General features: G+C 41.1%; 1 protein-coding gene across 6 annotated transcripts in view; it reads left to right on the top strand.

The window, feature by feature from the left end:
• Positions 1 to 12905, top strand: part of LOC130667723 (dachshund homolog 2) — a 150501-nt gene that overhangs the window by 129418 nt on the left and 8178 nt on the right. For all 6 annotated transcript variants that reach the window (XM_057469535.1, XM_057469536.1, XM_057469534.1 and 3 more), the window contains 2 exons: positions 8585 to 8731; positions 9537 to 9836. In XM_057469535.1, coding sequence (XP_057325518.1) covers positions 8585 to 8731; positions 9537 to 9836 — 447 coding nt within the window. The remainder of the gene's footprint in view (positions 1 to 8584; positions 8732 to 9536; positions 9837 to 12905) is intronic.

Genomic DNA, 12905 nt, shown 5'->3' with positions numbered 1-12905 from the left:
TGTATTTTCTCAACCCCTTGTACACAAATTTACCTCCTTCCCTCTCTATCTATATCTCTGTTGTCTGGTTTCCCTCGTCGTCGCTGTCCTTAAAACACCAGAGCGGATGTGTATGTATGCAAACACAAGAGAGGAACCATGTACCAAAATCGCCTTTCGCTTCACAATTATTGGCTATCGAGACTCAGTCACTGCAGTGGAAGCTACACGCTACACGGACTCGATCAACCCAAAATATCGGCCTGTCTCTCCGAACAAAACATTCCCCAAAAAATACCACTCACTCGTCTGTTCTACAGCTTCGCTCTACACCGAAAAAGGTTTTTTAAATAAAACTAGAGCTTATGTGATGAAACAACTTCACAGTCTAGTCCCACTAGAGTGTCACAAAAAAAATATAAAACAAATAAAAACATCTGGGAGAAGAATTACTGTGCGACAGTCACCGAGAAGCCATAACCTGGTACATATTATAAGAAACCTTTCTCAGTTGGTTTAACGACTGCTCACCGGACTTATTCATCAATGGATCCTTGATGTTATTGTTATATCATGTTATATATTTAATATTGCGTCTGTACCTTGAGAATAATCATTCTGCACGTCCGCAAAAATATCTCGACTCGGGCGATTAGAAGGGCTTCTCTTGTTTCTGCACTCCTTTAACCATCTGCGCTTACTATTTTGCCACAAAATATCTCTCTCTAAATATATATAAAAATATGTACGAGGTTATTGCGGTAAGATGATATCTTGGGGTCTCAAACTCCGTCTTCCCTCTGTCAGCGTCAAATAAAAAATGCCGAACTTTATGGTAATAAATACTTTGTGTCAAATAGAGTTTACGAGAAGTAAAATGTAAGGAGAGTATGCATATGTAAAATTTTTTGTGTGGATATGGGATTGAAAAGAAACACAAATCAAAGAGATAACTTGCGGCGGTGTCGTTTGAATCTGTAGATCTGGAAACTTAAATCCCGGTACAATTCTCGAGAGTCGACGCAAGGTTAATTGCGATCCTTTCATATGTGAATGAAGTAAAACCGTTTGAACTCGGAATAAATGAAAGTGCAAAAAAGCTTAAGAAAAAGAGAGAGAGAGTGTTGGGGTGGTGGAGTATGCGCTGAGTGGTGCAGTTGAAATTCTCTTTGCTGGATCTTTAATGCAGCAATCTCGGGGCGTGATAAAGTGCGGCGCAAACGTCGGCGACGAAAGGGAATGGCAAAGTAACTGACTCGTAACCACAATGCGACACACGAGCTATTACTTTGTATAAACAAGACTCGGGGTTAGGAAATACTTTTTTCCCTTTTCTATTTCTTTATCCAGTCTCTGTCTCCAGAGCTTATTTTTTTTTGCTTCCCCAACATTTTCTATGTCCACCTGACGATTAAACATCATTTCTCTTTTTACAACTCAGCATTTAGTATTTTCTTTGCCGAGGCTTTCACTCACTCTCTTTCTGCGTTTTAAATTTCTGTCATTTTCACCGACTGCACACACATCTTTCATGTCTTTCACTGGCCAGTAAAAAATGTGCAATTCTTGATAGCGTTTCCAGGACAAATATTTCCCAAGAAATTCATACCGCAGTTTTTCTTCAGCCACTTGATCTGTGGAAGCTCGAGAATAATAACGAGAAAAGAAAGTAAAAAAAAAATAAAGTTCTTTGCATATTCTAGGATTAAAAGGCAAACAGTTGCTCCGGAGAATATACTTGGGGTGATGCCGGGGGTGGTTTTTAAGAGTATAGTAGCAGGCATCCATATAGTTGTTGAAAGGAAATTTATGGGAATTAATATTGGCTCCCCGAGGAGGTGGTGGAGGTACCGAGAGGACGGGAAACGGCAAACCAGTGGCCTCGGGGACCCGCGGAATGCGACTTTCCACCATACATGAGAAGGGAACTTTAAGAATTTAATTCGTACACTGCAGTAACCCTGGCTCATATTCTACTTGTGCTTTGCTTTAAACTCCTCATCTACGTTCTTTACATTTCCTCCGTATAATATTTCTACAGTACACATTATATACTTGCTCTTCAGTATTCCACTCTCACTTTGCTTCCATTTTTTTATTTTTATTTTTAAAGACTTCCTCGGCCAATTTCGTCTCCCACAATTTCAATTTCCTTACGTATCTACACTTCCTGCTTACCAAGTGCGACACAACTATTCGATAAAGATTAAAAAAGAAAATTCCTCGCGACTATTTATGCAAATTGGACTTTTCTTCTCTCCCGACAATTTCCAACAAAAACAGAGACGCGCTTTTCTGACTCGAGTATTTAACAGTAAAAATCCATAAAAATATTATTATAAAAATAAATTACTGTGACAAAAAAAATCACCATTAAATATCATATGACATCCCTCGAGAATAACGACGTTTTCTTTCCCATGGACCCTGACACATAAACGCAAACGTGATAAACACCCCACATCTTGTCCCTTATTTTATTTCCAGCACTTTTCTGTCAACGACTTACACATTTTTTTATTTACGTATATAAAAAAGGAAAAATAAAAAAATGAAATATCATGGATGCATACACCTTATCACCATTAAATCTCCCGAGCAGTCCATCAGAAAAAACACTAGGGGGTAGTTTTCGAGTATCTCAACAAAATCTATCGCCTTTTAACAGAATAAATACATTATGTCGCCATTTATTCACTTATTTAATGTGTAGGTTTACTTTTTTTTCAAAAACAACAACAACCACATGAGCGACAAAATAAAAAAAATTGAACAAGACATTTCAGAGAAAATTGGAACTGCGATTCCCTGGTGTCGCTGATGTCTGCGACAAGGCAATAACGTTTATTGGGCTGTAATACAGAGAAATTGTTTATCCTGAGCTCTGTGATCGTCAGAGTGAGGAGACGAAGAAGGAGAGTATTAAAGGGAGGATCGGATTAAATGCCAGTGGATTGGGAATGTAGTTTTAGGTAAAGAAAAAAAGTACTGGGTGAATAAAATAAATTGGTCGGGCATATTAATATTTTTTAGGGGTAATGTGTGACGATGATAATATATAATAGTGATTCTAGACAGACGATACAAAGTGATGATGCGTAGTCTCAAAAAACATGGGTTTATATCGATGGTTATCTTACACATATATATAATACTTGTAGAAGTAATCGTAGCCCAAAACTCGATAAAATAAAATAGGGACGGCTGCTAATGCCGGGTTATTTTTTTTAATGGCTCGCCAAAAAATAACGAGAATGAGTGAAAAAAAAAATATTAAATTGGGATATCGATATTATTCATCGGTTTATTTATTTTTCTTATTTTTTCCTATCGATCACTGCGAAAAAAGGACCAAACAAATTCCAACATGGGTAAAAAAAAAATAAAAAATGTATTGCTGAAAAAATATTTCATTATGATAGAAATATTTGTCGATTACGTCAATTGATTTCTCACAGATTTAAAAACACGATGAAAATTTTTGACTTGGAATTCTCATTGGGGTCGAGAGTTGGTATGAATATCCATATCCATACAATACACGTATCCCAGTCGAATGAAAAAACATTGTTCCCCTTTGGTGTGTAGTCTGTTGTACGCAATCCTACTGCCTACTGGGTTCCCTGCCGCCCGAAACATTTCATCAATCTATGACGAAGCATATAATCCCGATATCTATTGGTTTTCGGCCAATAAAACACGCGTTCTGTGCTCTATATATATTTATATACTCCACTGTTCTGCTCTGTACGGTACTGGGCAAGGAGGGAGTCCTGCCGAAAACTGCCGCTGCTTTGTGCTGATAAAGCAGGAAAAAAAAATTTTCAGATAAAACTCCCCCACTTTTTATTACAACTGTTAAACGTACGATTAGTATTTGTTGGCATCAGACAAACGGACAATCAAAAATCAAAGGGGCAAGAAAGTTCCCGTAGACGAAAATTCTGTGTACGAAACTTAACCCGGATTACCAGCTATTACGTTTCGGGATACACTTGAGATAACCGGACACAGGTAACTAGAGCCGTTGTCTCGAATGACGTGCAAGGACCAGTAAATATTTTCATATAATTTTACGAGTATAATGCTGCAGATAAAAACCCTCCTTCACTCGATGGAAACAAAAGTGAGTGAAAATAAAAAATTTTTTTAGATAAAATAAAAAGTAAAAAGTATTTTTGCGGATGGACCACACACACGTGTAAGACAATGAAATGTAATCTTACGGGTCTGGAGAGCACTCGAAAGCTTTTCAGTTTACATCCGATATCAGGGAGGCTTCATAACACAATACAATATATATCATATCTACAGGCATGTGTGTCACTGAAATGGCAAATACTCAGTGAAATGTAAAGCCAGTTTGGCATAAAGCGGATGACGATACGGCTGACCCTCTCGAGGATGTTTCCACTCACAGACTGAATCCCATCATCTCCATTTCCATATGGCCTGTGAGCGAGGAGGAAGCGGCACCCAAAGCGGAAATATATTGAGGGCTGTTTGCCCCGACACTTTAAGGGTGCAAAGTTGTCCGTACGAAATTGATATTCCGTCGAAACAAACTTTTGCTGGGTTGTATTTGTCCTCAATCCTTAAATCTTGGATCCACGTACGCATATTTTTGTTTAAACTTTAACGCATCAGCAGAGTTATTGTTATTGTTATTGTTATTGTTAGTGTTATTGATATTGTTTGTTTGTGATGATAACCAAAATTATCTCGCCTCGACACAAATACTCACTCAGCAGACAACGAACCTATGACTGGTTCGGGTGCTGGCGTTGTTGCTTGGCACGCGAATTAGCATTCACACAGGATGCACGCTCTAACTACTATCGACGTTGGGCTCTCCAACTATAATCATCCGAGTGGTACGGGTTAAGTGTAATATTATTCAACAGACAGCTTTGTATGGATATATCCGAGGGAGGAAGACCCTGGATGTGTACATCGAGGCACAGATGCTGTCCGTTTACGTCCCACCAAATGACAAAGACCGAGACCGAGACCGAGACCGAGACCAAGACGAAACCAAAACCAAGACCGCAATGACAACGAGCAAGCACGATAGTCTCCAAGATCAGATGCTGCCAAGAGAGAAAGGCTTCTGAAGTGGGTGTCCAAGTATCTCATCTCCACAATCTAGCAATCAAAGCCCTTTATTACCTTGATCCACTGCCACCAGATTGCACCACCTAAATCCCTTGTTCTGTAGGTTATGAATTCTAATCACCGTTTCTAATTTCCTTCAAGACGGAACAAAGGATAAAAATTACAAGGTTTTATTTATGATACTAGACTTTAGGGTAATTTTGCTAAGTAATCTGGAGCATAGGTACTTAGTAAAATTTCTGGAAAGCAAGGAGAGACTGGATAAGATCAGCAAAGTATTATTAATTCATTTTCCGGAAGAACCTGGTCATTTAGCAAAGAAAGTAGCCAGACGTAAGGTTGCTGCAGGTGCCGGAAATGGTCAATATAACCGCAAAATGTAAATCATATTGCTGTTTCGCTGGTGTATAGCGAACTATCAAGCCAGAGGGTGGATATCGTCTGCGGGTGGAGAAGGTACTAGTACTAGTACTAGTACTTGTACTTATATACTAGTATTAGTGGTTATGGTGTAGCTTCTTGTGCCAAATACGCCACTACGGACTTTGTATATAAGACAAGCTTCGTCTATATGGATGTAATATTAGTTCAAGGCATGATTGGATTCAGTAGTGCTGTCTTCATTGCTCCCCAGCAAGCGGGCTAGGGAACGGACTGTGATTGTTTCGGGCAGACTGAGGGCAAGACCGAGACTTGCCGACAGGACGAGGATTTTCTACAACCAATCGCAGTCGGATTTGCATATTAAATAAACGCGGGCGCTTCATGTCTATAAAAGTTTACGAAAACGATGAAATTGAATCGGAGAGGAAAAAAAATATAATGATTGAGATTTGTTGACAAGTTTATTTGTATTGAGTCGGATTACTAAATAGCGAGCACTGAGGTGTGATAATCGGTGAAAATGACGATCAGACCCTCTACGATCCGAGAAGTAAGGAGAGCAAGGACAGCTATGATGACGGTGGCTGGACGACGTGGGGAGTCCGCTGGTGAGCGTATAAGAGAGCTAAAGCTTTCTGACCGAGCGCACAGCGGTAGCTGATGTATTTTGACGTGTCCGATGAGAGAGACCTTTTCTGCGTTGACTGCATTATCTAATGGACCACCCCCGCAGCCGCCCTCCTTGACTTACTCTTTTATTTTCTGTAACATCTACAGTCCTGGTGGAGGTTTCGTTTCACAACTGACCGCTAATTCTTTCTTACAACTCACTAACATTAATCAGTAATCAATTCAAGTAATAGCTTGTGACTTAATTGTTTTCGCGCGGGGGTGGACTTATTCGCGGTCGGTTACTGGCCAACTGAACACGGTGGTCTGGTAATTTATTACTCCAGTGACACACAAACGACGCACTTGATATTTATCCGCGTGCAATAAATTTGTGCATTTGATAATAACAAACAGGACGGAATAGGTAAAATAAGTCGAGTGGATAAATTCCATATTGGGACATATTCCGATGAATGTGAGATTTGGCGCCGATTGATACTTAAATTCTTTGTGGGAGGATCGAATATACAAAATTATGAAAGCTCAATAATAATTTTATTTAACTAAATGTTTATGATTAAAAAAATAAAATTGATGTGTAATAGTTGAATTATTTTGATTAGATATGAGGCAAAGTGGGTGTGAGTCCCCAGCCAATTCTTCTCGAGTTATTCTTTAAAGCGACTCTGTCCTTTTCTCGCTTAATAAAATAATTTAAATCGGTCTCTTTCGCTCCGAGGCTCGGACTTGGCTTTTTGACTCTCTATCTCTCTCCCTCTCTCTCTCTTTTGCTGGGTCTTGGTCTTTCGCGTGTTGTACGTATATCCTTAGTATGCAATGTATGCAGCAGTCGGTTGTTACCGAAGGAGTGGTTTTGCCAGCCGGCCAATGGCGAGTGTTCGGGCTAATTCTAGGGTGCCGCCGCCTCGCCATCTTTGCATCATAATGCTGTGCTGTGCTCGCGGTCCCCCTGCGTACCCCCTGTATATACCGACCCACCTCAGTTACTCTTTCTCTCTCCGTCCGCACATACTCCCAGGTCTGCTCACGTGCACAACACAGTCCCACGAGGACTCGCTGGCAGAGTTCTGAGTAGTTACCTATGGAATAGCGGCAAGAAAAAGCAGGAAAAATAATAAACTCGGATGGAAAAAGATGAAGATTAAAGCAAGAAGGAGGTAGAAAGAGAGAAAGAAAAAGAGAGCCAGACAAAAGAAATGATTGAACGAGTAAAAGAAGAAAGAAGAGGAGAGAAAATAAGAGAAGAGAAGAGAAGCAGATTGCCGGCATTACTGATGGAAACAGCCAAGAAACCCAGTAGAGTGAGATCGAGAGTGGGACGGCCATGGTGGCAAACTCCAGAAAGAGAGAAGGGGTTGTCTGCGCCTTGTCTGCCAAGAATCAATCACGTGACAGTGGCTCCCAACTTACCATCAGCATTCTGGACAATTCCACTCTACACCTAGACGCTTATCTGCTCTTCCTTACAGCTCTTTTGCGATCCAGATCTAGATCCAGTCCTCCCGGCAATGGAGAGCCTGACGCGGTATTAATCTTCAGCATAGCTTCCTTTTTTTGCTGAATGTGCACACATCAGTGTACCAGATACTTCTGACGCCCAGAGGGACGTTGCACCTACGCTTAAATCAGCTTCTCCTGTCAGATCGAGCAGGCTCGCACGTGAACGCTGGCTACCGTCGCTTCCCTGCATGATCTCCTTCAAGACCAAGCCCAAGAAATTTATCCTCCATAAAAATAGTCCACGTCCTTCTACAAGCTCATGATAAAAGCGCCAACCCGGATAAAAAATAATTCCACTGCCTTGTTGTTGTTGTTTGTTTATTTTTATTATTTATTTCGATTTAGTGTCGAGTTCTTTTTTCAATTCAATCAAGTTGATCATTTGTCAGGGCAAAAAGAGGTAAAAGACCCAGAGAGATTATAAGGACAAAGGCTGGCCACGGTGAATCAGAGTGATGGAAAATAATTAAGGCTAAGGGAGAGCTCAAAGAAGCCGCCGAACTCTGATCAGATCGATCGCGTATGAAGGATGCATATCATCGGGCAACTGGATCCTTCTGGGCTACAGTCTCTTTCGATTGTCTTCTTGTGCGGTCAAGTAACATGAGCACATGCGTGAACTACTCGGGTTATATATGTGCTATTGACGGGCAGTATCTTGTGACTCTTGTGAGTAGTTGAGGTACTGCTTCTTGTTTTTGTTCTTGTGCCTGTACTGGTCTTGGTACTGGTTCGATACAAGACTGAACCGAAACGACGGACAATGCATTGATCATCAGTCGGTCTATGTGTGCTCTCGGTTATTGTTCTGTCCATCGGACATGGATTTAATCTCATCCACTTGATTGAAGCTTCCATAACAAGGCGTTGCTTTAAATTATTTTCAAACAGCGAATATCGTTTATTGAAATTATCGAGCCGAATTATTATTTAAAATAATAATAATAATGAATGTTTTGTTTATTTGTTCCAGTATTGTATCAAAAACGATTGAAGAAGGAGCGACGGGCGCGGAAACGGCTCCAAGAGCAGCTAGACCTGGAGGTAAAGAGACGCACGCAGTTGGAAGAAGCACTGAAGGCTACGGGGGCCACGTCGGAGCAAGTCAGAGCGATAGCTGGTAAATACTAAAAATAATAATAATAATAATAATAAAATGTTAGATATGAAATTTGAAATGTGTAATCAGAATAGCGATCTAGCAAACAAAGACCGTGTCCTTCTGAGAATAAGGATACTTTCTTACGTCACTGGGTTGATTACAACGACAGGAGTTTCTCTCGGTGGTGTATCGGGCGGGTTAGCGGTATTCGGGACGTAAGATGCCCGAGGCAAGTTGGCTCGATCTTGGAATAAATTAATTAATTCGCCGAGGCAAAGCAAACAGTCTGACACCCGCCAGAATATGATTCCTTACTTATCCGAACCAGTACGGCGTGATAGTGTAATCTCAATTCAACCCTTGAATACAATCAAATCCTAACTCAACAATCTATATTAATACACACCTCAGTTTTACGTTTCCGTTATTGCTATCATCGCCCTCGTGTTGCTCATTTATTCCTTTTCTCTTTAAACTTTAAACTCACTCAGCCCTGTCACTACCAAAACTCAAACACGAAACCCTTTAAGTTAAATCTCTTATTTCGTTATATATATACACATATACATATACATATACATATAGAACAGTTGGTTGGATGGTATTTCCTTCCTCGCTTGTCTTACACTAGCTTTCGCGAGTGCTTTTCCCAGTTACGCTTTTACTGCTGCTGATTAGTCCTGTCAGGATCAGGAAGTCGTGATATTAATTTCAAATCAAACAAGACGTCCCGCGTTTTAGTTGCCAACACCGCGGGTGGGCTTACGATAGTCATATCGAACCAGGTGCCTCCAGTTTATTTAAATAATTCATTGTCTTTCAGAAAATGTAACGGCTGAAACTCGCACGAAAACCGAACCATGTGACGAGATGCCAGCACACTCGCAGTCCCAGTCATCGTCATCGCAGCAGCAGCAGCAGCAGCAGTCCTCGCAGTCTCAGTCATCCCAGCAGTCGCATCAGCAACCGCAGCAGCAACAGCAGCCACAGTCCCAATATCGAGAGTCCCAGGTGCCGCGCCCGCCTCAGCAACCCACGACGCCCGATGCAATAAAACCAGGCTGGGGCTACGGATTAGACCTCATCGGTGGTCAGGCTTCCGCCTTCTGGCAAAATTACCAAGGTAAGTCTTTTGCACCTTCTTAAATCCTTTCTTTCCCTGAATCACTTGTTCCGTAATCCAGACTCACTCAACCTCTTCATCTCTATTTCTATCTCTATCTCTGTTTCTCTTTTTGTCTTTATTTCTGAAGCAGCCTTTCGCTTATTATTAAATCTATATTACTGTCTCTATCCGTTTCTCGGAGGGCTGTGACGGGTTGGGTTGCCTTGATAGCTCATAGCTCCCAGGCATTCTAACCTGGTCCCGAGAGATCACAATTAGACATGATTGATTGCCATCCTGGTAGATATTACACTAGAGTAAATACATGTTTATAGAATTGCGGTTCATGGATAAATGTAACTGGGAAATTAATCCCTGATCATTGTGTTTAACTCTCAAAGTCTATCATCATCCAAAGTAATGATCCACCGGCTAATCTACAGTGACACCCATTTATGCCAAGACCCTCTACTTTTAGATTATATACATACCAGCACAATAAGCCTATAACTAAAAAGGCATAAAAAAGTCATTTAGAAGAGAATGAAGAAAGAGAATAAAAAAAAAAGTGAACAGAAAGAGAAACAGAGCCCGAATCGAAAGAATCGTCTGCTATTCTTCTTTTGACCCCTTTTCAAACAAACTCACACGTGCTAATCGCATCTGCGTATCAGACTCCACTCAATTTTTCTGAGCTTCCACGCGAACCGACTGATCCTCTTCAATTATAAAGAAAATCTCGTCCCGAATATTCTCTCCTACACGTCTCTGTATCATGGGATACCTATATCTATATAAACTCTCACTCCACCGGGAGTAGTTGTTATATCCGCGAAAATAAATTATTCGAAAGACTCGGAGCGAGAGCAATCACGCTCGTGGCAATAACATCCCCAGCAGTATGTGTAGCCCATCACCGCCACTACTTTACTCATCTCTGGCACTATACGGGCATACGGGAACTGCAGCGAGCCCGAGACAGGGGCCGATCTCAGGATACGTGTGTTCAGCAAGTAACTTGACGGGGAAATACGTATTTGAATAGGGTAGAGTAGACTGCTGGTGTTGTATCAGTACCACCGGGGCATTATACTACAGCAACATCAACAGCGTCATCATGCGGAATCCATTTGCAATAAACAACTGAGATTTAGACGGTGAGGACAGAGACAAAACAAAGACCCGAACCGTTGCCAAGGTAGTTGTCGTCTGAGGTAGGTACTTACACTTACCGAGACCTCAGAGTAGGTGCCCCAGAGGGCTGCTGTCTTAAAGTCATGCATTCTATAGGAGCAGTGGCTCTCGTCTTATTTCCCCAGTCTGCTGTTGCCTCCCGTCTGTGATTCAACAAAATTAACTTGGGAAAAATTGACCACGTGGATGTGGTAGTTCCGGCCAAAGTTACTGCTAATACAGGTGTGGGTGTGTGCGTTGTGTGTTGAGGACGAACAAGATTGCCAGCTAATATTCTCTTGTTTTACGTCGCCGAATTTATTCAGTAGTCGGGGATATATTTATGTTGAGATGAGAACCGTGGCATGTAATGCAGAGTTTATGCACATCTCTAGCAAGTATTATTTCCCCGGCGGCCTCCGCGGCTGTTGCCGTTACCTGTCTTCTCTACAGCTTCTATCCCAGTCTATTTCCCACCGACACAAACTAAGCCCGAGTGTCTCCGCAGCTGGCTCTCTCTAGTGATTCCGCGACATTTACCGTCAACCCCTACCAGGAGAAGACTACAACTACGACTACGACTATGACTATGACTACGACATGAACCACTCTAAAGCGCTTTAATATTCAGACTATATGCAATAATTTCATAGCGACCGTAACCGTCTTTCCTTCACTCCTTCTCTGTCCCCTTTACTCACACTCTTGTAACTTTTATTTCTCCTATCCGTCGTGTTGCTCTACGCCTCTGTTTTACGGATCACGCGCACTCAACGTACTCTCATCCACTCACCCACTCACCCACACATCTCACCTGTACTCGGGAATATTATGTAGGTACTCGCGCCAACACACGCGCACACACATGGCTCAACATGCACGCACACTTTATACTATCATTTATATATATTCTCCTGGCCGGCAACTCGTGACCGCAATCACTCTAAATCGCCGGGCGGGCTTAATATTTCATGGGCGGAGCCTTTGAAAATTTCTTTGGAATTGAAATGATTGCTGGTACGCTTGAGAAGGTGTCAAAACAAAAATAAAACTGCATCTTACCACCCATTCCTTTTATTTTAAATTTCAAATTCTTATCATTTAAATTTTAACCCCCAAGTGGGTAAGAAATTATTTTTAAAATAAAATTCAATTTAAATAATTCAGATAGATATGGGGAAAAAAAATTACAGTGTAGACAAAACGAGGGTCCTGGTGATTATGAGGTGTCATCTTATTCGTCAATCCCTTGTTTTCTTCTCCTTTTTTTTTACAACACACATGTCTTGAGGAGGGGAAGGGGAGAGGAAACGCGAAAAGACACGAGTCTGCGAGGGAGTAAGAAAAAATAAAAAGCGGATTTCGAAGCACCTAGTCGGTACTCGCTACCGGCACCTACAGCCACCAGCGCTTTTCCGATCCCCACGCAACGTAATAATAATACTGCCGACATGGCTTGAGGATTATCATATAAAAACAAATGTTACCCGGACGTGAAGCTACCGAGGATTCGGACGAAATTGAGTCTGAGATGTAACGAGGGTGGGATAGGGATCCGAGATGTTAAATAAAAATTTTTTAGGGGTTGGATATTATTGAGGCTTCATTTCTGTTTACTCCCCTGAAACTAAAAAATTATCTCTGAATAAAAAATTTATTATTACTTTTTTTGTATACAAAAATATATAAATATAAATATAAACGGAGCAGATAATTTTCAAAAAAAAAAAATTATGCGTAAAAAGTACAAATGGCAATTCCCTAGATGGAAAAATTAAGCGTGTAGCTAGTGAAGAAAAAAGAGGCGAGATCGAAACTCGAGAGTCGAGACGGGACTGCCGCCTAAGGAAATTTGAAATTATAAAGAGTGAACTGTCAGGAACGGATTGGAAAGAGCAACCTCCAGTTAGCTTA

The sequence above is a fragment of the Microplitis mediator genome, chromosome 5, assembly GCF_029852145.1.
Source record: "Microplitis mediator isolate UGA2020A chromosome 5, iyMicMedi2.1, whole genome shotgun sequence".
NCBI classification, from domain to species: domain Eukaryota; kingdom Metazoa; phylum Arthropoda; class Insecta; order Hymenoptera; family Braconidae; genus Microplitis; species Microplitis mediator.
This window is presented reverse-complemented; position numbering and strand designations above follow the sequence as displayed.